Source organism: Rattus norvegicus, chromosome 13 (genome assembly GCF_021556685.1).
Source record: "Rattus norvegicus strain SHRSP/BbbUtx chromosome 13, alternate assembly SHRSP_T2T, whole genome shotgun sequence".
Classification (NCBI taxonomy): Eukaryota; Metazoa; Chordata; class Mammalia; order Rodentia; family Muridae; genus Rattus; species Rattus norvegicus.
In genome coordinates, this window is record NC_141546.1 from 102860219 (window position 1) to 102884090 (window position 23872).

Below are 23872 nucleotides of genomic sequence, written 5' to 3' on the forward strand. Positions count from 1 at the left end.
TATACCTCCACCCACTTTGCTTTAAAGGAAAAATGCTAGACTAGGAAGAGTCATAATCTATTTTTAATAACGATTTTCTAGGTAAGGAGACTGAAATATTTACTTATATTTAGACTGAAATTGAAATATTTAGGTGGGTTTTGGGGGAAAGGGTGATAGTTTATCAAAATTGTATCTACGTACAAGCAATGAGTTCAACTAATGATATTACTTCCTAAAAATCATTACTGACCTCAAAACCAACCCCACAACAAGTGACTCCATGGTCAGACACTTAAAAGAACCTGACTATTTCTCCAAGACTGATAATTCAACAATTCATACTTACATACTTTAAAGATGTGTCTTTAATGATGCATATGCATGTAGAGAGTATTTGCAATGAGTACAGATGCCCAGAAGGCACAAGATTCCTCCTGGAATTGGAGTCACAGGATGGTTCCCAATGAACCATCCAGTATGGCTGCTGGGAACTGAACTGACGTCCTATGAAAGGATAGTCTGTCTGTCTGTCTGTCTGTAGGTATGTACACAGAACTGTTGAGCCATCTCTCCAGACTCCCCCAACAAACCCCTCTATTTATAAGCATAAATCTAAGTGACATTACTAAATAAATTTGGGGATTTAGCATTTTATTCTGAGGGTTCATACAGATGCTTTTCCATATTTGTTCATTATCTTGCTGCAGATCAAGTTTGTCTTCAGTGTGATAAATAGATACGCCGCTTATACACATTGTGATATCAAGCGGACATTAACACGCTTTGGTGATCTGTTGCATCAAATCTAGGGTCTTTTGGACCTTTACCCTTGTATGAACCGGGTGTTTTAGTTTCCTTCAGTTGCTCTGACAAAGATCATGACCTTTAGGGAAGGAAAGGGTTTATTTGCCTCACACTTTAGGTCACAGTTCATCGTTGAGTGAAGTTAGGGACAGCAACTGTGACTATAGTGTAACTGTAACTAGAACCCCTTGTGAAATCAAATCCAACGAGGAGACCACGTAACTTCCAACACACTGTGGCACAGGATATACCAAAACATAGGATGGGAGCAAAGTTCAGAATTCTGGGCCAAACAAGACTGAAATCCAGCTGGGCAAACTGCAAACTCTGCATCTCTGTGTCTATCGTCAAAGGGCTCTTCAGATCTCCACTGCCTTTCAGCTCTGTGGACTACAACACACCTTTTTCTCTTGGTCTGAATCTACACTCTATTAGCACTTATTCCTCCATTGATACTTTTCTTCTCAGGTGTCCCTTGACCCTGGAGTCTCTACTATCTTGACATCACCAATGCTGCAGGTGTCACCTTCACAGTTTCACACAATAGCCTCCCTAGAGCTCCATGCAGGGACACCCCTGACACCTGACCACCCCTCAGTGGCTTTCCTTATTCTCAGAGGGAAATTCCACAGCTCCTTTCCTGTGACTCTGAAGCTAGAACCACATGGCCAAAGCTGCCAAGTACTGCTGTTTGATGGGGCAAGAATGTGGCGTGTGCACATGTGTGCACTTGAGCACACACACACACACACACACACACACACACACACACACACACACGGTGAGAGACAGAGACAAAAAGACTGTGAAGGTCATGAACATAAGGAAGGTGAACAATACACTATTCCTCCCTGGAGGCTTCTGCTGATTGGGGAGGGTAAAACAGAAAACAGTCCATACAGCTGAGACACCTACGAGGTTGGGGTGGCTCCCAAAAGATGCTGGGAAATCCTTCTTGACAGCAACAATGAGAATACGTATGGACGGTAGACATGGGCATTTCCTTTAATACCATTTCAAATGTGCTTCATGGCAACTGGTCCAGAAGAGAAGGAAAGTGACCCCCCCCCCCAAAACCAGAGCAGTGAGGAGGGCTTTCAGGGTGTCCGTGGGAGGAGGAAGGGAGAGCAAGAGTTGAAGTGGGGGAGGGGCATGATGCTTAGTCTTCTCTATGGCTAGAGATAGGCCTGTGGCTACCTTGGCATTAGCCTTCTCTCCATGACAGAGGACGTTTTAGCCACAGAGGTTCCAAACCAAACCTTGTGCTTTTCAAAAGTGGGTGAGGAGACAGCCAAACAGAAAGCCCTTTCCTTGTTTTTAGCCTGGCGATGTAAGTGTAGGTGCTTACATTTAAAAGTCAGTATTACGCAGCAAACATACTCTTTCATCACTAGTGTGTTTTGGAATGTCAAGCCTTAAGCAGCATCCTTAAGAGGCATCTACGCAGAGGAAAGTGGAAGTCTTTTAAATTGGGGTTGAGTGCGCTTGCAAATGATTTTGTGGAGCCAAGCATCTACCACTGTGGGAACTTCAGCTGGGCCCCATTTCAAAGGCACGACCCTAGCTAGGCTTGTAGACTATTAAGTCCTTTGGGAGGAGGGGCAGTTAAGTCACATGACTCTCAGCTGAGCATACAGCCACTCTGGTGCAAGCAACTCTGCCTTAATTACTTGCGGTCTAGGGGAGGGGCTGGAACTTGGAGGCTGTGTGAGGCTAAGGAAGGGAGGCTCCCTTTCTGCAGCTATGGGAAGCCCTTGGCCCTGTTGGCTAAAGGCTTTTTGGGTCCAGCCAGTTGTGGGAGGAACATGCACACCCCTGTAAGTAACCCCTCACCTCTGCTTTGGAAGGAAGCCCAATAAGTCCCTTGCTCCCTGGAGTGGGTTTTGGCAGAACTGAGCCTTTGCCTGTCGTTGTGACCTTAGGAGAAGGGTTAGCCATTGCCTGCACTTCCCCCCGGGGAGTCACATTTTAGCAACAGCACTTAGATTATAAAATAATGTTTCCATTAATGAAGAGAGATGAGCTATAAGTTTAAGTCGGGGCCACATGGTCATTTTGTTTCTTCTACTCCAGATATCTTCCCCCAAATGCTCTGAATATTAAGGGCTGGATGCTGACCCGTTTTATGCTTTCACATGTGCACATGAAGGTCTGTCCCACAGACAAGAGGAATCTGAGGACAAACAGCCCGTTTTCCCTTTCTTTCTGTGTGTGGGCATTCGCTTTGCTTATGTCTACGCGCCCCATGCACGCTGGTGCCCGTGGAGGCCAGAGAGGGCCTGGGTCACCGGGGAGTCTGGAGCTGGCACGACAGAGTGATGAATGCTTCCATGTGGCTGCTGGCAATGGAACGCTGGTCCTCTTCTAGAGCAGCAAGTGCTCTGGCCTGCTGAGCCATCTCTGCAGCCACAAAAGCCCCCTAAGTCTCAATACTAAGAAAGTCTCCACGTTTGTCCCTATAAGCCTTTTCCCCAACTGCACGGATCAATACCCCAAATTCCTGCATTTCCAAAATTAGTAAGGGCAAGTGTCTTACTGTTATTTCTTAATTCTTATATCATAATCTTAACGTTGAGTGAAGTTGTTCACACCATATGAGTGACAGAAACTTCTTTAGGTGATCGACTGAAGAAGGAAAAATTGCATACATCTGGCCTCAGGTTCCTCCCTGAGCTCTTAAATCCCCTTTGAGCGCATTAAAGCAGGCCTGCTCTGGCAAACTTGGTCCCTAATTGCAACATTCCTTACAGCCTTTAGATAAAGCTACATAGAGAAGTAACAAGAAATCCATCCCTGTCTAGCCTGTCTTACACTTAGTTTAATTAATTAATAAGTAACTTTTTTCACGGTTGCCTTACTGCTGCGGTCTCATCTTTACTGAGAGCCTGGTCTATACCAGGCGCTGGACAGTAACCATCTGTTTATTCTGGCCTTTAAACTATGCTCTATCCGGAATGTGCTCAGAATGTTTTTAATAAGTATTTTTGTTCTTTAAAAAAAAAAGAACTATTCATGTTTGGAAGTTCTCAGTGGACTTTGCGCTGATCCTTTGGGAACTACCACGTCTAGGTCTTAAACAACCAGCATTAAATCATCTCCAATCTCCTTAGAGACTTCAAACATCTGAGAAATGTTAACCATGGCCAAAGGTGGGGTGTTTGTGTGATCATTTTCAATAGATTGTTACACACACACACACACACATCTGTCTATCTGAAACATTCTAGAACATACTAAAACTCTACGAAGACTCTTGTAATAATGCTCTCTCACTCATTCTGATCATAATCCTCCCCCAAATAATACTCTTCCAAGAGTGATTAAAAATGGTCATGATCTAAAAGAGCAGCCAGCATGTGCGTGTGTGTGTGCGCGCGCGCGCGCGTGTGTGTGTGTGTGTGTAGGGGGGAAGTTGGGGAATCAGGAAAGAGCCCCTGTGAGCAGAGCTGACAGTTACACCCACTTTAACCCAGGTGGAGCCGATTCTGCATGGGCAGCTACTCTGACAGATGTCTACACCCTGGCTCTTTCTCATGTTGGCACAGCACATGTTCTTTGCAACCCAAGACTGTCCACGGAAGCACCTCTCTGCTTCCAACAGTTGCTAGAACGCCGCTGTTCTCTCAATAGATCTCGGAGCCTTGTGTTGGGGTTCCCCGCCCCCAGTCACTCATCAGAAAGCTGAGAGTTGACCCTGTGCCAGTCTCCAGCTCATGTTTGGAGTATTTGTTTTAGGGGTGCACTGTGGTGCCATCTACATGATTGCAACATGAATATTCCCTTCTCGTTATCCTATTGGTCTTCTTGCATTTGGCTCTTCCGTTATTAGCTGTCAAAAATTCTTTGGGGAAGTTGTTGGGTATAAATAATGAATTGATGGAAGAATTCATGATTAAAGAGGAGGCAGAGGGTGCCATGCTTCTAGCTAGCACGGTGCTGGCGAATAGTGTGGCTACCTTAGGCATGTGATGTATAGCTTTGTCTAATGGCCATCTATATACGGCCCCCATGGTTTTTAATTCACTGGCAAATTTAGGGGCTATTCACTTAGGAGTTAATAGGAGCTGGAAAGAGTTTTTAAACTCAGTGAGGTTCTCTCTATGAGAATGCTAAAATATTAGCTTGAGGGCATTTGAGACCATAACAGGAAAAGTACCACCATCGTTGTTGCTAACTCCATAGCAAACACGTGTAAAAGACTTTTCATCCCGAATCCCTGAACTTCATGCGCACCTCTAGTTGGGAACCATTTCTCGTGTTGGTCCTGTGCACAATGCACACACACACCCCTCCATCACACACATCAGAGCTTACTGTGAAAAGGCTCACACCCCTTTCTTAGCAAGGTCATGACTTTCTATTAGGCTGGGGCAGAACCTCTCTGGTGAGCCGAGCAGTTTCCTACTAAGATCACATAAGTGCCAAAATAAGACTGCTTTCGGTTATTAACGCCAAGAGGAGCTCATCGGAACCAGGAGTCCGTGATTTGACCAGAGAGCAGGCTCCTGTCCCTGGCTCCAGGCGGGGTGCTCTCCAAACAATTACGCCTCCGGAGAGAGCTGCTCCCTTGTACCTTCATCACTGGGTAGCTGAGCTGTGTGCCTGTCAGATTTCCTCACCTCCCCTCGAGTGACAGAGGCATTGACAACATGCTATACTCCACATTGATTTTACAGTTAAGGAGCTGATTGTGATGTATAAGGATTTTACGAATTCAGCTGAGAGGCTGACTTTTGCCTTTTATCATTCCATTAAAATTTTATAACCATCTTTTTCATGTCATTTCACCCGTGAATTCTTACTTTAGAAAGTGATAGCTACTGCGGTGAGCGTAACTCTTCCCGTGTTCACGGCTTTTTTATTGTATTAGCCGGCTACCCCAATTACAGTTATTACTCATGTTTTACATAATTGTGGTGACCCTTTCAACGGAGCAGTAGCAGGACAGTTGATTTGTATATAGAATTAGACGATCCTGCTTATCATCTTAAAGCACTAAATTGAAAGAGTGCCAGAAGTCAGGTTTTAACACTTCCCTAACCAAAGGAGCTAATTAAGCCAAGTCTCTCCCTCTCCGAGAGATGCTTTAAAGGACCCTTCTGCAGTGGAAGCAGGGACTGCACTCGGCTTCCCCCGAGAGAGAAGCTAATAAAATGTATGCTGGCTTTGGGGAACGGGGATCATGAAATTGAAATTGAATGTCCCCTCTTCCCCAGATAAGAGGTCTTTAAGGAAGGGCTGTGCTCCGTGGGAGTTTGAAGTGCAAGTTGGGCTCATTATCACGGATGTTTTACCTATCACACATCAGCATCTTCCGGAGAAATAAAAGGCTTTATTCTCGTCACAGAGAACAAACTACATCCTTGTTGGTACTTTTCCCTGAAGAAGCTCATGGCTTGATAGCTCACAGAGGAGGGAATAATTATGCGAGACCCTGATGAAAACCTGCTCAGAAACATTCTGATTTTTAAGTGTATCTTACTCTTCACTGGGGAGAGGGGGTGAGAGAGGGTTAGGCTGAAGGCTTGAATCTCCACCATCGATTTTACAAGCTCCCATATCAAAAGAGTTTTTTTCCCCCTTAAAGATTGCAAAACAACATTCATAGCTTGCAAGGATCTCACTTACTCTTCTCTGGGAGATAGCTCACCGTGCATGACACGCCTGGCTAAGAAAGGAGCCGTATCCCCATGTTGGTATGATAATTGCTTCGGTACCTATGTACTGGAGAGGTGAGAAGAAATGTCACCGATGCGTTCAGATGGCTTTCAAGTGGAAGTTAACAGCAGAGCAACCTGGGGAATGTCTGTACCAACATCACTAGGACACTAGGATTCTATCTCCACAAAGGACGTGTGACCAAATGGTCAAAAATGGCTTGATATCAGGCCCCTTCAAAAGACGAATTACGATTCTACCATGAGTCCAGTAGGTGGCTAAAACGTGGACCATTCTGTTTGAAAACACCCTTTAACCAGCTATTACCTCAGCCACTGGCTTCCCGAGTCTGTGGCTGCTTTAACACTTGCACCTCGGTGGGACACTGAATCACACATTCACACTCAAATCAATGCTGTTTTAAACAATTATTAAATCCAACTATATCTTTTTAAAAGATTTTCAATAAAATCTAATGTTCACAGGAAAAAAAAATCTCATAAATGTCAAAATTGCTATGGGCAGAAGAGAGGGCTATGGTATTTTTTTTTTTTGATCCGTTGTAGCAATTTATAGATCTCAGGCCATGGTTTATAAGAATGCTAAATGTTCTGGAATTACAGCTGCTACTGATCAGTGATTGAGCCAGATTTGTGTTATTGCTCCATGTTCCTGCTTGTACCCAGAGAGCAGTAAAGCCGCAATATAATAAAAAGCACCTGCATTTTAAATGAAATTTCAATTGAAAAACTTAACAGCCCTTCAAATTGCAGAATTTAACGCAGCCCAGTAAAGCTTAAATAACACTTTGCCTGCGCGGGCCGAGGGGATTCGCATTCAAGGTGACTTGATTGTGTCGCATGGTGAAATTATTTACAATTAAGGAATTTCTCTGGAGGGCTGCAGAGAGCTTGCTGCCCCCCCCCTCTGCAGGCATATGGTGGGCCTTTTTCAGTATTCATGGGGCCTCCCGAACCTTTATGGTAATTGAATCAGTTAGAGGGCTGAGTGGAGCAAGCGCAAAACCTGTTAACCTAAAGGTCAGATGGGTGCATTGTTTATTTATCTGTAGGTGAGGGAGCTAGATCATCGTCAGCCCTGACACAGGCACAGGGAAAGAAAAAAGTCGCCGATAATATTAACAGGGAGTAGATGAATCGCAAACCGTGGATTAGCATGATAAACAGGAGCAGCATCCTATGGAATGGGTAATGAAGATGCTGCTGCAGGGTTTCTGTGGGTTGTAAACTCTCGGGTCTGTTAGAACAGAGTCGTTGGATAGAATTAGTGCTGGGGGATCCGGGGAGCAAAATGTGGCCGAAGCCAGAACTTTTGTTAACCCTTCACTTCGTATATTCCACTTTTGATTAAAAAGAAAAAACAACAACAACAACAACAACAAATGATTTCTATGGATATTTTTAGCATTGGCTTTAATTAAAAGGAATGGTTTTGATGGACCTATGTTAGCCAGGGAAGGGCAACTTCAGAAATATTCAGCGAGGAATTCACTATGGTGATGAGCGGGGCAGTCGCACCTGCCCTCTCACCCTTTACCTGTTTGTCTCTTGTCTCTACTGAGTGCTTCTTCATTTGAGTTTTACTGTCAAGAGTCTGTGGGCAGTTTGTAAGGCCAGGACTTCCTGGCTGTGTTCTCCTTTATAGAGCCTGGACCTATGGACGCTCCTGTTCTAAATGTGAAAGCAGGGATGATGTCGGTTGCCTGGCGGAAGCCTACAGAGTGCAATGGGGCCATCACCCATTATAACATTTACCAGCATGGCCGCCTCTACTTAACAGTCTCTGGAGGGGTCACTAACTGCACTGTGGTCCATCTGCGGCCTCACACGGCCTATCAGTTCCAGATAGAAGCCTGCTCCTCCAAAGGGTGCTCCATGTCACCAGCGTCTGAGACTGTGTGGACACTCCCAGGAACTCCAGAAGGTATCCCAGGCCCAGAGCTGTTGCCATACACTCCAACCAAGATCATAGTATCTTGGCAACCCCCGACGCACCTCGATGGCTTGGTTGAGAACATTACCATCGAGAGACGGGTCAAAGAGCAAGAGGAAGTTAGGAGCCTGGTGATCCTTCCAAGAAGTCAAGCCGTGAGGTTTATAGATAATGATCCCGCCCTCCGCCCTTGGACACACTATGAATACCGGGTTCTGGGGAGCACTCTTAATGGAGGCACAAACAGCAGTGCTTGGGTGGAAGTGACCACAAGACCATCCCGTCCTTCCGGAGTGCAGCCGCCCACGGTGCATGTGCTGGGACCGGATGCAGTCGAGGTAAGGTGTGGGGTGCTCTGCCTTCTCTGCAAACCCACAGACGTGTGAACCCACCCTGGCTGCACTCTGTGTTGAACAGAGCCATCTACTGACAAGACTACCACATACATTTATTGTCCTAGGCATTTGCTGCAGAAACTGGGCTTTTGGCCTTTAGCCCAAACTATCTCAAATCCAATGTCAGTTTTTCATTTCTCCCTGTATTCCTTTAATTATATTGTTGAGAGACTGCTATTTGCCTCGTACACATGAAATACTTTGACACCGCTGTGGGATGCTTAGTCTCCACGCCACAGCATATTTAAGCGGATCAGAAAATGAGCCAAGATGGGTATCTGATGGAAATACTGAGGGGCACATCCACAAACAAAAATTGCACACCATATTAATCCGGCCTTCCTTATTAAAAACAAAAGTGCAAGAACTAAAATTATGGAGAAAGAAATGGAGAAAATAGCATATTGCTGGGATATCCAGAAAGCTCAATTATTTGCCTCATTCTTTAGGGATTGAACTCCAGAGGACGGGGTAACTACCATTGTTTTGGCTGGCATACAAACTTCATTCAAGGGAAATTAGTGTAACCAAACAGGAGGGAGTTTTGCAGCGTAGAAGCCTCTTTTGTATAAATACACACATGCTTCTGTGGGTTCGCTCTTGTACCACTGCCAAAAGGCTTGGTACAGCGGCAGCTTGCTCACCAGAGCACAAAGCAAAGGGCATTTGCATAACAGCAGAGTTCGTCTGTTGGAATTATTCCTTAGATCTAGGCTGCGTCCTCTCTCACCAGTGGAAGGCGCATGCTAGGTGATGCTGGGTAAGTTAGGTTTGGCAGGAAATCCATTTAACCCACGATCTAGAAGTAACTCCCTAGCAGTTTTTTTTTTTTCTTTAAAAGTTGGTCTTTGAAAATTAAACACCTGAAATGATCTTAATTGTCTCCCCTCTGAGAATGGTTATCGTAACCCAATGTTGGTGAATTAAGTCAAACATATGCCATTCTGCTGACTGAGTACTAAGTGGAACGCAATTTTTAAATACAGCATATATGATATTTGCTGTATGGACTGGAAAACCCATAAGAAGCGATCTTTGGTCAAATAAAAAAGCAAAACAAATAACAAGCAAACACGGAATCAGTGATCATTGCAGAACTGACTTTCTCAACTTTGGAAACGTTTCGTGGGACTTTGGGGTGGTGGTGGTCGATGGCCTGTGCTATGGGATGCTTAAGGTGACAGCTACACCACAGACGTTGCTCTGATCTTTAATACCTGTCTGACTGCTGGCTGGGTTTTCATTAGCTTGGCTAAGGGAGCTGAATCCCAGGAGTGAACCTCAGGCTCACGAAACCATTGCAACCCCAGGCCAAGTTTTTAGAAAGAGCTTGCAGTACAGAGCGACAGCAGCCAGGCGAGAACTCCGGTCCTCACCCCTGCATTAATTCCCATTTTTAATCTAGGAAATAAAGAGAGTGCATGGAATACTGAACTAAATCTGGTGCATCATGGAGTGCATTTAAATGTGGCTCAAAGAGCAGACTTTCGTGTTAGTATTGCTGGCTCAACATTGTACTTGGGAAATCGCTTAAAACTTCACCGAGGTACCTTTTCCTAGTGCGATAGCCCCTGGTAAACAGATATATGCCTGGCAAACTGTGACTTGCTCTCTGCAAGGACAGATCCGAAATCAAAATTGCAGATAGATAAAACATTTATGAGGAACCACAGGATAGTCATTAATGCTCGGGTTAAGAAAGCCATTCAATATTTACCATGCACTACTCTTCTAAGTAAATTGTCAATAATATTAACAGTGACAATATGTTCCACTTCCAATGTTCCCTCAAGCGCATTTATGAATGTCTCCTTTTGACACTAGAGACAGAGAAGTAGGACCAAAAGAAAGGCCCTTACCTCACGGGGCTTACCTCACAAACACGTGTGCATAATAGAGTCCTGCAACTGGCAAGGGTGGGGGAGCAGGGCAGGAGCAGAATCAAATTAAAGGTTAATAGGGAGAGCGATCCGTGCAGTAAAGGACGGTATTTCGCTGATCTTAGTCATGCGGTGCTACTAGTAGCACTAGCAGGGGCCGGGTAAGTTTAGAGAGAAGAGCTGCATTTGGGATGTTGGTGTTGAAGCATCCAGGACAAGGGGCAACATCTACTGATGTGCTTCTCACCAGCAGCGTCCCAAAGCTGTGTAGGTACTAGAGACTGACAGACAGGAATCTTGTGGTTTCCTGTGTTCCCCTCTGGTCCCTCTCCATGTTATAAAGCCACCAGCGTTCGGTCATCAGTCCTGACCCCCATCCATGGTCCACCTCTAAACACAACAGTCAGATTAAATTTTCACCCCTTTAATACCTCACATGGGGGTAATAGGTTTGAAGATTAGGGTTTTGTGTGTTTGTACATTTTCAAGGGACAACTTGTAGTCGAGTTGGAGTTGAGCATTGATACCACCTTGGTTTATCCCTGTTTTGTATAGTGTCACCTGAAGGAGCTACTGTCTAATAGGGACAGTGGGAGAAGTGACACAAACTGAGTGGACTAGAAGACAAATACAAAGTAACATATTAGTAAGTATTGCAAAGTAACACATTAATAAGTAATACAAAGTGACATATTATTACAAAGTGAGATATTAGTATTACAAAGTAAGATATTACTAAGTATTACAAAGCAACATATTAGTAAGTATTACAAAGTAACATTAATAAGTATTACAAAATAACATGTTAGTATTACAAAGTGAGATATTAGTAAGTATTACAAAGCAACGCATTAGTAAGTATAAAAGGAGTTGCTCCCCAGGCAGACCTAAGAGACTCCTACTGAGGATGACACATTGAAGTTGTACCCAATGTGAGTTCAAGGACAGCCTAAGTAACTTAGTGAACAGCTGTCCCAAAATGTGCAGAGAAGCAGACGATGTAACTCGGTGGTGGAGTGCTTACCTGGGCTCAATACCTCACCACTAAAACATTACTTATATATTTGTAAAGATGTAAGTATTATGGAAAATTGAAAAACACACAGTAGGTCAATATCATAGTCTTAAAATCTATCAGGAAAAGAAAGCATCTCAAAGTCACTATGTTATGTGTAAAATGAAATTTATTTACTTCCGTATGGTACTTATTTTCCTGAAAAAAAAATTCATTTCTGCAAGTCTATAGAGTCTCTACTCAGACTAAAATGGACAGTTCAATAGAAGTGTAGAATAAATTCATGTTTGAATATCAGTCTAAAACTTTTGAATGAAGTATTAGCAAGTTGAACAGAATATCAAAGATAGACTGGGGCGAGTTTGACCCAATTCCCCACGTGTAAGGAGATCTCAGCAGCCTACTGTCTGTCAATGTGCCTCTTCCATTAACCAATTAAGGAGAAAGCCTGTTGGGATTTTTTTTCCCACAAAAAGACTTACAAGGGTCTGGAAAAGTGGCTTCCCAATTAAGAATAATTACCATTTCACTGAACTCCAGTTCAGATCTCAACACCCACATCAGGCATCCCATAACTGCCTAACAACTCCAGTTTCATGGGGCCTAATACCGCCTGGCCTCCTTGGGCCCCTGCACACATGTGGTATACATAAACTCACACAGGCACCCACAAATAAGTAAATAAAAACAATGAATAGTTTTAAGTGACCTTATAAGATTTTGAAGCCATTGCTTTACAAGATAAACAAGCAAGTAAAATCAGATTAAAAGAGGAGGATTTCAAATAGGATTCAGCCAATATATAGGTTACCACAGGAAAGCACTTAGTACGAATGAGAGATAAAACTGAGAAATAAAACAAAATGCAGAAATCACCAGACTATGCGTCTGTGTCTGTACAACAGAGACAAACCTTAGTTTATGGTGCCATAAACTGGGGACTTCTAGCTTTGAACCCTCGTCCACTCAGCTCTCTTATGCTGAGACTGTAATGTATCCTTGCTTTATTTGTTAAGCTATATGCCATCCTCAAAAATTCAACTGTGATTCATATCAACTGTGACATAATATATATATATATATATATATATATATATATATATATATATATATATATATATATATATACCACCTATTCCCTAGCCTCTTCGGCCCACATGCCCACAAGGTAAAGCAAGGAGTTTCATTTCATTGAGTTATGAACACTCAAATTCTCAAGTCCTGCTGCTGCCCTACTGATGCATGTGGACGTGTGAATTTCCTCCATGTGCTTACTCTGTGTCCTTTGGAACACCCACGTGGAGATGAGTCACCAAGGTGTGCAGGAGTCGGACTATCCTAGAAAGCACCGTAGCTAAAGTCAAGCCTACAAAGCAGCTTCTACTTGGTTCCTGGCTTTCCGCTCATTGACCCTGAGGCCTTCATTTCTGTCTAGTTTAGAGGGCTATGTTCAATGTAGGCCTTCAGAAAATGTCTTCGAGGCAATGAGGCCGGAAGAACTCTGGGTGCCGTGAACATTGCTTGCTCAGTTCCAGTGAGTTCTGGGCAATGAGGCAGGAAGAGTGCTAGACACAGTGAACTTTGGCCGCTCAGTTCCAGTGTCCTCGTACTAATGCTGATGGCCCTCTATTTCAGGTCACTTGGAAAGCCCCGCTAATCCGGAACGGAGACATAGTGAGCTATGAAATCCGAATGCCAGACCCGCTCATCGAAATAACCAATGTGACCTCGTTTGTGTTGAGTCATCTGGTCAAGCATCTGATTCCTTTCACTAACTATTCAGTCAGCATCGTTGCTTGCTCTGGAGGTCATGGGTACCTAGGAGGATGCACGGAGAGCCTACCTACCTTTGCAACTACCCACCCGGCCCTGCCTCAGGAACTGACCCCGCTGTCTATCAGTCTTCTAGGCCAATCTTATGTTGGGATTTCTTGGCAGCCACCATCCAAACCAAATGGACCAAATTTGAGGTAGAGAAAGTGGTTTTCCTTCGGGGTCTCTTTAAGCTGTATCATTCCAAGGAGTGGGAGGACGGGAGTGGGGGTTGTACTCACATCTCAACAAAGAATTAATCCCATACTGCATATCATACCTGCCTCCACAAACCCATAATAATTATACAGTATCCTCTCTCACTAACAGTTGCATAATATTAGAGTGTACATCCTGATTTAAATGGAAGCAAGGACACTCACCAAATAAGAGAGAAAATCATAACATTCGAAACAGACTAAAAGCCACCAAATACTTATTACATAGCTGAGATTTCACTTCATTATTCTGTTCTCACTTTTAAAAACGTTTTTATTCTGTTGGACAGCTCTGGCCCATGTTCTGTGTAACGTGGTGGGACAACTGTGTCTCTGAGTGATAAAGTTAACCCTGAAGTTGCCTCCATATCACCACTATCTACAGACTTGTGAGGAATGTTCTCGGAGATAAGACAGGATCTAAGAACTGTGATTCTAAAATGGTTGAGCACCAGCCAGAACGGGATCCTTGGCAGAAAAAAAAAAATAACAGAGTAGATAATATCAGTGCTTATGAAATTTTGATGATAGGAGTCTTAGGAAATCATTAACTTGATAAGATTTTTGTAGTCCTACTTGGTGTGAAACTCTCAGTAACTGTTGAGCAAATCTGACACAGAAATCTAAAATGTTTACCATTCCCACTGATGTTCAAAACTATGAGTGGGAATGATAATTTCCAATTAGCAGAGTTTATGACAGTTGCACCAGAAAAAAGAAGCTTATCTGGAAACACTGTGTAATTGCACCGGGGTCTTATTATGCTTGCACGCGTCACAAACACCTGCCATTAAACTACCTGAATCTCAGTTAACAATGTTAGTTGAGACAATCACGATATCCCTGCTTGTCTTTTGCTTTAGATACGAGCTTCTGAGACGTAAAATCCAGCAGCCACTTGCTTCAAATCCCCCAGAAGATTTAAATCTGTGGCACAATATTTATTCAGGAACTCGGCGGTTTTACGAAGATAAGGGTCTTAGCAGGTGAGATTACGAAAACTATAAAAACAAATGCCGGCGTTTAGTTTGGGGCATGTTGGAATAGTTCAAAGTGTCCCAGCGCCTCCGTTGTGTGCACCTGTTATCACTCACACAGTAGAATGTTTTCAGTTGTTATCGATGGCGTTAATCATCCAAGTGTAGCCAAGGTTTGCTTAGTGTTTGCTGTCTCAGCTATGTGCTTGCAAAAAGCCTTTCGAGTCACCCTTAAGGGTGCGTGAGCCCCAGCCTGTGGCCTTTGTCACAGCTCTGTCTAGACATGGAGCTTAGGAGAGGAATGTGGAAGTACTAGATGTGGGGGTCACTGTGCGTCTCCTGTGCATGTCTGTGCTCAGGGTTACGATTCATTGAGTTAGTGAGACTTGAAGGAGTTGAATCTAGGCATTTGCTAAAGCACGAGCCAGTGGGTGATATCTGTCAAAAAATATATCCTACAATAAGTGTGATCTACATTCTCTTCCATCTCCTGCTAAGGAACCAGCTTTGTGAACCTAGGCAATCCTTTCACCATCTCTGGGTTTAACAGTAACTTTTAATTGTCCTCTCTGTCTGCTAACCCAGGCCTAGGCCTGGAAGCTTTAAGCCTTCGTACAATCTTACTTAGGTCTGGAATGTTTTCAACCTCTGAGGATTGCTGCCTACTAATCTCTCACCCTTTCTAGGTCTTTCTGAACTCTGGCTGGCTGCTTCAATTTAGCTGTTCTGGTTCAAACTGCTTTCTACTCTGACTGCTTCAATCTGGCTTTTCATTCTCGGCCTCTGACTGAATTGCTCTGCTTAGCCTCAAACTAACTCTGGCAATTCTTTCTAATCCTATGGTCCCTTCTCATTCCCTGACTCATTCCGACTTCACAGGTCTCTAGCTTGTTCTCTCTTCAACCTGTCTCCATAATAAATTCTCCTGGTAATCACCTCCTCTCCTTGTCCCCCTCCCCCACACACACTCTCTCTTAGGTCACCTCTCTTTCCTCTCTGTTTCTTGTGAGAGTTGGGCATATCCTATTCTGTTAAATCTTTCTGATTCATCAGTTTGCCTGCCACTCAACTAGACATGACTTTCAAACATGGCTGCTTCCTTCTACAAACTAACTTGACCTTCATTGTTTGGGATTAAAGGTGTGTACTAAGGCTGAACCACACCACAAAGAGAAACAAGTTCACGGTGTGAACAAACATCCTATGACATCTGGGCCTTCACCTGTACTGTCTGTCATTCACAGGACCCACCGATTTCTCAATCTTCTCGTCCAGGCAATGTGATGAGGTTTCAAACACATGCCTGGAAGTCTTTTGTGAAAACCTCTTGGTTATATCTTTCAACAACCTTCCCAGAGTAACTGTTGTCTGATATCCTACTATCCATCCTTTGCCTCTGAGCCCCAGACTCTTTCCCACTCATGACATACAATGTGCAGAGTTTGTACCTCTGAACTCACTCTTCACTAGACCCCTTCCCATCGCCAGAATGAGCCACACTTCTGGCTTAGCTGGGAAGTTCTTCAGGAAGCTGCCTGTCCACTCTCTTGCTGGTCTGAATATGTGAAAAAATAAGCACACACCTGGCAACTATTTCTAGAAGGACTGTGCAGATAAACAAGTGTGTTGGGACAATCTGGGTAGACTTCTGAGACACTGAGTGTCAAGGATACTTTTTTTTCTACACTGGAACTTGAAACAGTAGTTATTTTTTGTTTTTTGTTTTTGTTTTTTCTTATTCAAGTAATGGAGGGACTGGAGACTAAGCTCAGTTGGTAGAATGCTTGCCCGACATGCAGAAACCCTTGGCTTTAATCCTGAGCAAGGAGAACAAATGGGGTGTCCAAGGAAGGTAGAGAGACAAGAGGGTCAGAAGTTCAAGGTCATCTCTAATTATCTAGTAAGTAATTGCTTACACCTCAACAGCTTGGGGTTAAAAGACAAGGTGTGGTTTCTTTTTCTTAACATTCAAAACATGTGGCACAAGCATTTGTAATGTGAGAGCAGTCTTTTTTTTTTTAATCAGTCCACTATTTGTTCATTCAAAACCGTTCAGGCTACTTTTGCTCGAAGTGGGGCATCTCACCAGTGTGGGAGGAAGCTGGAAATTAGCCTTCAGAAGGGCTCAGAGGGGATGGGTGCATAATGCCTGCTCCAGATGCTGCCTTCATCAGCCCTGACAGTAGCCAGGACTCCCCTTCCTGCTGGTAACCCACAGCTCCCAGCACTCCCAGGAACAGGCTGAGTCCACACTGCTGTCTCCTATTTTGAGACACCGTAATGAACCTTTCCCCTGGACCCACCCAGTTTCCCTTGGAATCTGGGAGAATTGCCTCTGGGACCAATCCCAATCCGCATAGAAACCAGAAAGCATGGATGGTAAAGACCTTTATGTGAAATTACAAAGTATTTGCATATACCCCACCACGGGCTGGCATATGTTTCAATCATCCCTGCACGGCTTACAATGCTTAGTAAGGTGTAAACATGAGGAGTTGTTGTACTGCACTGTTTAGGGAACAAAACAAGAGAAAAATGGCTCAGTACCAGATGCTGTTATTTTTCTAAATATTTTCCATTCATGGTTGGTTGAATCTGAGGATGTGGAACCCCAGGGCACAGGAGGCTGACTTTGTTTATCCTATCGATTTATCCGTTTGGCTGTTTGTTGTTGCTCTTCTTAATTGAATCTGTCTCTCTTTAGAAGGCATACGTAATTACATATCCTCCCCCATATTTCCCTGCCCCTCTTCACCTCTGTTTATGTGAGTGAACAGAACACTGAAGTGCCTTTTCACATCGCACTTCTTATATATTTGGTTTTCATGTAATGTCTATGCATGTTTTGCTTGCCTGTATGTCTGTGCACCACATGTATACCATGCCCATGGAGGCCAAAGGAGAGCATTAGGTCCCTGGAACTATAGTTACAGCCAGTTGTGAGCCACCGTGTGGAGGCTGGGAACCAAACCCAGGTCCTCTGCAAGAGCAGCCAGCATTCTCAGCCTCTGAGCCTCTTCTCCAGAGTTCCTTCTTTATTTTGTATTTCAGTGATAATTCTTCTGATCATTCATGTATGTATGTATGTATGTATGTATGTATGTATGTATGTGTATATATATATATATGTATATACACACACAAACATACATAGATAAATAGATAGATATGTGTATGTGTGTGTGTAATTCAGCAAAGAATGATGACTGGGCATTTTTATTAAGATAGTTATGATATTTAAAGAAAGCTGGAATCGCTACCTTGCTCAACTGGTCAGTTTACTATGCTGTGTATTTTAATATGAACAAATTACAAATTACAAATTTTTCTATACAATGTCTATATCCTGAAATTCAGAACTTTCTTATAGTGATTTTGCCTTCTATATCTTTTAGGGTGCGAGTTGTCAAGCCAACTATCCAGATAATTTAGTTCAAATAAAATGCCTTTTGTTTCCGTGACTGTCTTAGGACAGGGTTGATGTTGAGGATGGGCGAGACAGTACTCAGATTTGAGCCACTGGGTAAGGGCTCTGCTCAACAATTTAGACAGATGAGGAAGATTTCATGGACGCCGCAGCTAACTAGTCTCCTCTCTAAGAGCATTGTTTACAGTGGTGACAACACGGGGCCACGAATTCTAATAATATATGTCAATAAAGTTGACACACTTTTGATTCTGAAGAAAATAACCCAAGGCATTCTCAGCTGTATTGAAAAGTCTTATTAGTTAACCAGAGATTCCACAGTTTTTCAGGTGACAAGCCTGTATAGGTTTTGACCCAAAATATCAAAATAAATGCCCCCAGCAGGCTAAAGTCACGTAACGTTAAGAGCTAGCCCAGATCACACCTCCTCCTTGGTGATGTGAAGCTATGAAGTCTGACTGATTTTCACCCAAAGAGAAAGGGAAGAAGAGTACATTTTAGATGAACAGTCTAAAATTCCTCCTGTGTAAACATCTCCGTAGGGCTGGAGGGTGGTTCAATGAGCAGAGTCCTTGCTGTGCAAGCATGAAAAGCTTATTTAGATCCTTCAGCGTCCATGCAAAGAAGTCAGGTGCTGCAGCCTGTGCCTGTGGTCCCAGCAATGAGGAGACAGCAAGAGAATCAATCCCTAGGGTTTGCTGGCCAGGTAACCAGTGAGTTCCAGACTGAGTGAGAGACTCTCTCAAAATTTAAGGTGGAGGGAAACTGAGATAGAAAAACAACAGACACCCATTACTGGCCCTCAGGACGCCAGGCCCCAGGGTACACATGAGCTTGTATAAACACTGGAAAACAGTCCCCTACAAGGCTCATGCCCTGGCTCCAAAAGGACAGGCAGCTTCTTACTCTTTGTATCCAGCCCTAACAGCAAGCATTTAGGAAATAAGGTTTGAACGAAGGAAGGAACAAACAAATGAACAAACAACGAACAAGGTGTTAGCATTTGGGCAAATACTCTTTTTGCTTGCAAGGTAGTTTGCCCAGAGAATACTCTGAAATTCAGTACAGATCATCTTTGTGCCGGACACGCACATGTTTGTGTCACCTGCGTGACCTGCAATCGAGAGGCTGCTTTTGACTGATTTGGGAAACACCTAAGGAGGAACTTAGGAACACCTAAGTAGTCGATGGATATACAATATTTGATACTTGATAGAGAAGAGGATGGAACCTTCATCAACTACACGGAATCTAGTAGGCTTTCCCTTCCGTTCCTCCACTAGTGGAATCCGCTTAACGTTTTTATTCATTCGTGTTAGAGCGGCTGGACTTTGGAGTGAGGATTGTCTCTTAAGATTTTAACCCATTCCTATTTTGCACAAAGGGAAATACCATCACTGAGTGTATCACCTTAACATTTCCTGTTGGAGCAGAGGTCTGCAAAGATGGGTCTCGCTGTGATTATGTGGTATCAACTGTCCTACTGTTCTCCTCACAGAAGTTTGTCATTTCATTAAGTGGGTGCCTCGCTTGGCACCTACTATCAACAGTTTTAAGTTCACTGAAAAGATGGTGTAGAGAATAGGAAAGCCGCTCCCATATAATCAACTCATCCTTCTGAAGGCATAGGGGTAAAGTGTGGAGCGCACAGTCATGTAGACCAGCCACAGGAAGACACCGTTACTGAGTAAAGACTGTTTGGGCCGGAAGCAGATAGAAGCACTGTGGTTAAGACTGTGCAGCTCTGAATCGGATTCTTGGTGCCTAGGTCAGACACTTCTACCTGTAACTCCAGATCCATGGGGATCGACACCTTCCCCTCACGCACAGCATCCTCACTCACTCACAGCACACACGCACGCACCAATACACAGGATAAAAAAAAAATGCGTTTCGAACTCACAAGGTAGGAAATATGTTTCATGAATACAGAAATTTAATTTTTAAAATTTTGTTTGCAATGAACACTGCACATTTCAGTTTCTCGTGGAGTAGGAGAGCGATCATATTAAAAGCTGGAGAAGGTGGGGCTGGAGCGGTGGCTCGGCAGTTAAGAGCACTGACTGCTCATATAGAGGACCTACATTTGGTTCACATCACCCACGTCAGGGTGCCTAGAAACACCTGTAACTCCAGCTCCCGCAGTGCTCTCTTCTGGCCTCTGGGGATACCTGAAAGCACTCATGCAGGAAGTCATATTTACAATTCTCTGTAAACATTAGAGAAAGGACAGAGGCAAATGCAGAGTGTCACTCGAATGCACACTGGCCTCTTGGTTACGCGAAGCAGCATATATCAGAGTGGTCGAGTCCTCAGCCGTGAGGAGGAACACTTAAGCAGTCCTGCAAACCATGTAACTCCTCAGGGTCCTGGGGTTTGGTTTGTTTCAATCTCTAAAACAGAGAAGACATTATTTAAAGTAGATGAACTTTAAAAGTAGTTCTACTTGGGAAGTTTTAATACATCTTGAAAGTCACCTTTTCAGTTACACATATCCATATGACCTGTGCCTTCTGTGTTCTGTCTGGTGTGTGTGTGTGTGTGTGTGTGTGTGTGTGTGTGGTGACCTACCTAAATTACATATTACATAAAATTATGATAAAATTCCTGGAAGCATGATAGAAGGAAGGCCCCCCAAATTTGTACATAACGAAAAATATTAGCACTGTTAGCTTCCTGCAAAGGACTAAAACCATGGTGTCATCTGGAGCCACAAAAGTTGTTAATTATATAACATCACTATGTGGAAGAAAAGCTCAAATATTGTAGTGGAGAAGATCAGAAACCTAGTCTTCAGCTACAGGAATAAGGCCATTTTATGACTTGAAATACAATTATAAGTATTTCACCCAGGGACGGGGCTAATGAAACCAAGGTCACAGGTTCAATTCCCACATGAGCCATTAGTTCCCCTTCCTTCTGTTGCCTCAGACCCGCCACCCTCTTAACCCTGACTCTCACACTTCCCATCCATCCTGAGGTCACAGAGGATGCAGAGGTAAATTAGCCCCTCCCCTCAGCTAGACGTCTCAAAGGTCAAGCCCCAGTCATGTGACATCATCCCAATAGGGGCAAGGCAGATTATTACTGGATTGTTACTGTTGTTGTTGTTGTTATTATTATTATTATTATTATTATTATTATTATTATTATTATTTCCTCATCCCACTGGCAGTACCCAAAGCTGCAGCCAGTTCAGAGGGCCTCTTTATTCAGACTGCCTACATTTGAATCTCGACTTGCCTGAGAGGAGTCCAGTGACTTGGACAAGCTATTTAATAGTTCCAACTTTATTTTCCTCGCCTTCAAAATCCGCAGTATAACAGCATTGTATAGTGTTACTGTGAGGAGTGGATGTGTTGACACTGGTAGAAAAGTCTGAACCATAGATAACTCTGGATGGTTGGCTTTCAGTTGCTTTGGTCCTACAAGCCAGTTCATACTGGGTAAAAAACACATGGACGTGTATCTTCCCAATATTGCTCAAGTCAAGTTTGACAGGCTGGATGACTGGAAACAGAACACAAGCACAAGGGCACTCGATTACAGTTCTCAAAGTTAACAGCACCAAACAAGTTATCTTGAAGGCCAAGCTCTCTCTCCAGAGACTTCAGAGAGCAATCTTAGCTTCTCCTAACTTCTGGTGGTTCCAGCATGCCTGTGTTTGTGCATGAATCCTGTTTCTCCCCATCTTTCTGTGCTCCTCTCCTTGCCCGTGTCTGACTTCAATACAAGTTCTCTCTCTCCTCTTATAAAGATGCGTGCCATTGTGTCGAGAGTGAACCCTAAGCCAGGCGGCCTCATTAGACCAGCAAATACCCTATAGTGTGAGTAAGAATACACAGACTTAAGAATGTCTCTCTTTTGAGGTTTTGGGGGAAGGTATGAATGAATCCATGAAAGGAAGAAAGGGAGGGAGAGAGGAAAGAAGGAGGAGGCAGCAAGGAGGGAGGGAAAGAGAAGACTGAACAGGCAAGTAATGAAAGCCTGTGAAGGGGTCAGTGTTGTAGAGAAAAAAGACAGAAACTTTAGTGCTAGCTCTTGTTTAGAGAAATAAACCAATAATTGACCCCCAAACCCATTGAGCCATCACCTATGGCTACAGCAGCCAAGTAGTGTCGTCCTATATGATTGAGGCAGAACTCCAAGGAATTACCCTTGGTCCTAAGTACGAAGCAGAGAAAGCACACAGAGTTCCGGGTGGGAAAGCGTTCTAAAACTCCTGATGTAACTTTGGTCAAGCCATCTAGCGGAGTTCGTGGAAATGGCTCTCTCCCCTTTGTGCAGTGACTAGCAGGGCGTGTGACATATTGAGACAAACACTTTGGACTTGGCTTTTGAAAGTATCAGAGGCTGAATACTCTGGGAACACATAATGACCCCAAAATAGAAGATCTGAAGGCAAAGCCAGGGCAGCCACTTAGAACTCAGGATGTCTAGCATGTCTCTCAATACTGCAGATTATTGCAGAGTCAGGGCCTGATTTCGCCTATAAGTAGCATTTTCCTACTCAGGCAATTTTGAACCAAGAAGATAAAGCTACTGGGCTCCCGCTTGAAAAAGCCAAAGAGATGAGGAAGTAAAGTTACAGTTTCAGGAAGTTCCTATCATGCCACACGTCCACATTTCTCCTCTGTCAAAGTGATGGTCCGTTTCCTCTGTATTGACTCAAATCAACATGTGCAGAGTGGGGCCCGGCACACATTGCTGTCACCGAACTCTCAGAGGGACGATCTTGTGCACTCTGCTCACAGTTGAGGTTTCGTCTAAGCGTTTATCTGCCAGCCAATGAGATCCCGGGGACGGAAAGAGGTATAGAAAGGGAATGATGATGGAGTCTGATATTTGAAAATGGATGAGTTTCCCTAAAGAAGAGAATAAAACTCTGGATGGTACCGGGGCAGAAAGCTGGCAGGCTGCCAGCCTTGTAATTACATCTTGAATTGAGCCCTAATCCTCACCGCTTCTGAGAACAGTAAGAGCGGGGAGGACGATAACCGCGTTTATTTTAAAGACAGATATTTGCCTATTGCTTCCAAATAAAGTACTTTCCTGACACTCCGGTGGAGGCCGGAGGGCTGTGGAGATAATGGTATGTTTTGTGTACGTAGGAAGGGAATAATGCATTTTCCTAGAAGGAAAAGGAAACGGCGTTTTGTGGAAAGGGATCCTGTATTTTGTGAGGGGGAAAATATGCATTTTGTCTTCCATAGAACGTGTTTTTTTATACGTCTGCTGTTTGTTTCAACAAAACCCTCAGGTTCACAACGTACGAATACAAGCTCTTCGTACACAACAGCCTGGGCTTTACACCGAGCCAGGAAGTGACAGTCACCACCTTAGCTGGCTCTCCAGAGAGAGGAGCCACTGTCACCGCAAGCATCCTTAATCACACGGCCATAGACGTGAGATGGAAGAGACCAAGTAAGAAAGCTTTGTGTGACCCTCCTCTCCTCTGAGCATTAGCACCGCCTTAGTCATTTCCTGTGGATGTGATGAAACACCATGACCAAGGCAAATTAAAGAAGGAAGCGTCTATGTGGGTGTGCAATTCCAGAGTACTAAAGTCCATCATAGCTAGGAGGCACACCAGCAAGCAGTATGGCGGGGACATAGTGCTCCAGCCAAGCCACACCTCAGCCTCCCCAAATGGCACCACCAGGCCTGGGACTGTGAGGGGACATTTATCATCCACATCACCACAGCACCATAAGGGATTTCAGTGATACATTAAAAATACACAAGTCAGGG

At 43.9% G+C, this 23872-nt stretch overlaps 1 protein-coding gene across 1 annotated transcript in view; it reads left to right on the forward strand.

The window, feature by feature from the left end:
- Ush2a (usherin) overlaps positions 1-23872 on the forward strand; it is a 666484-nt gene that overhangs the window by 430203 nt on the left and 212409 nt on the right. Inside the window, exons 40-43 of the mRNA NM_001302219.1 lie at positions 8110-8735; positions 13323-13657; positions 14581-14703; positions 23382-23545. Of these exons, the coding sequence (NP_001289148.1) occupies positions 8110-8735; positions 13323-13657; positions 14581-14703; positions 23382-23545 (1248 nt within the window). The remainder of the gene's footprint in view (positions 1-8109; positions 8736-13322; positions 13658-14580; positions 14704-23381; positions 23546-23872) is intronic.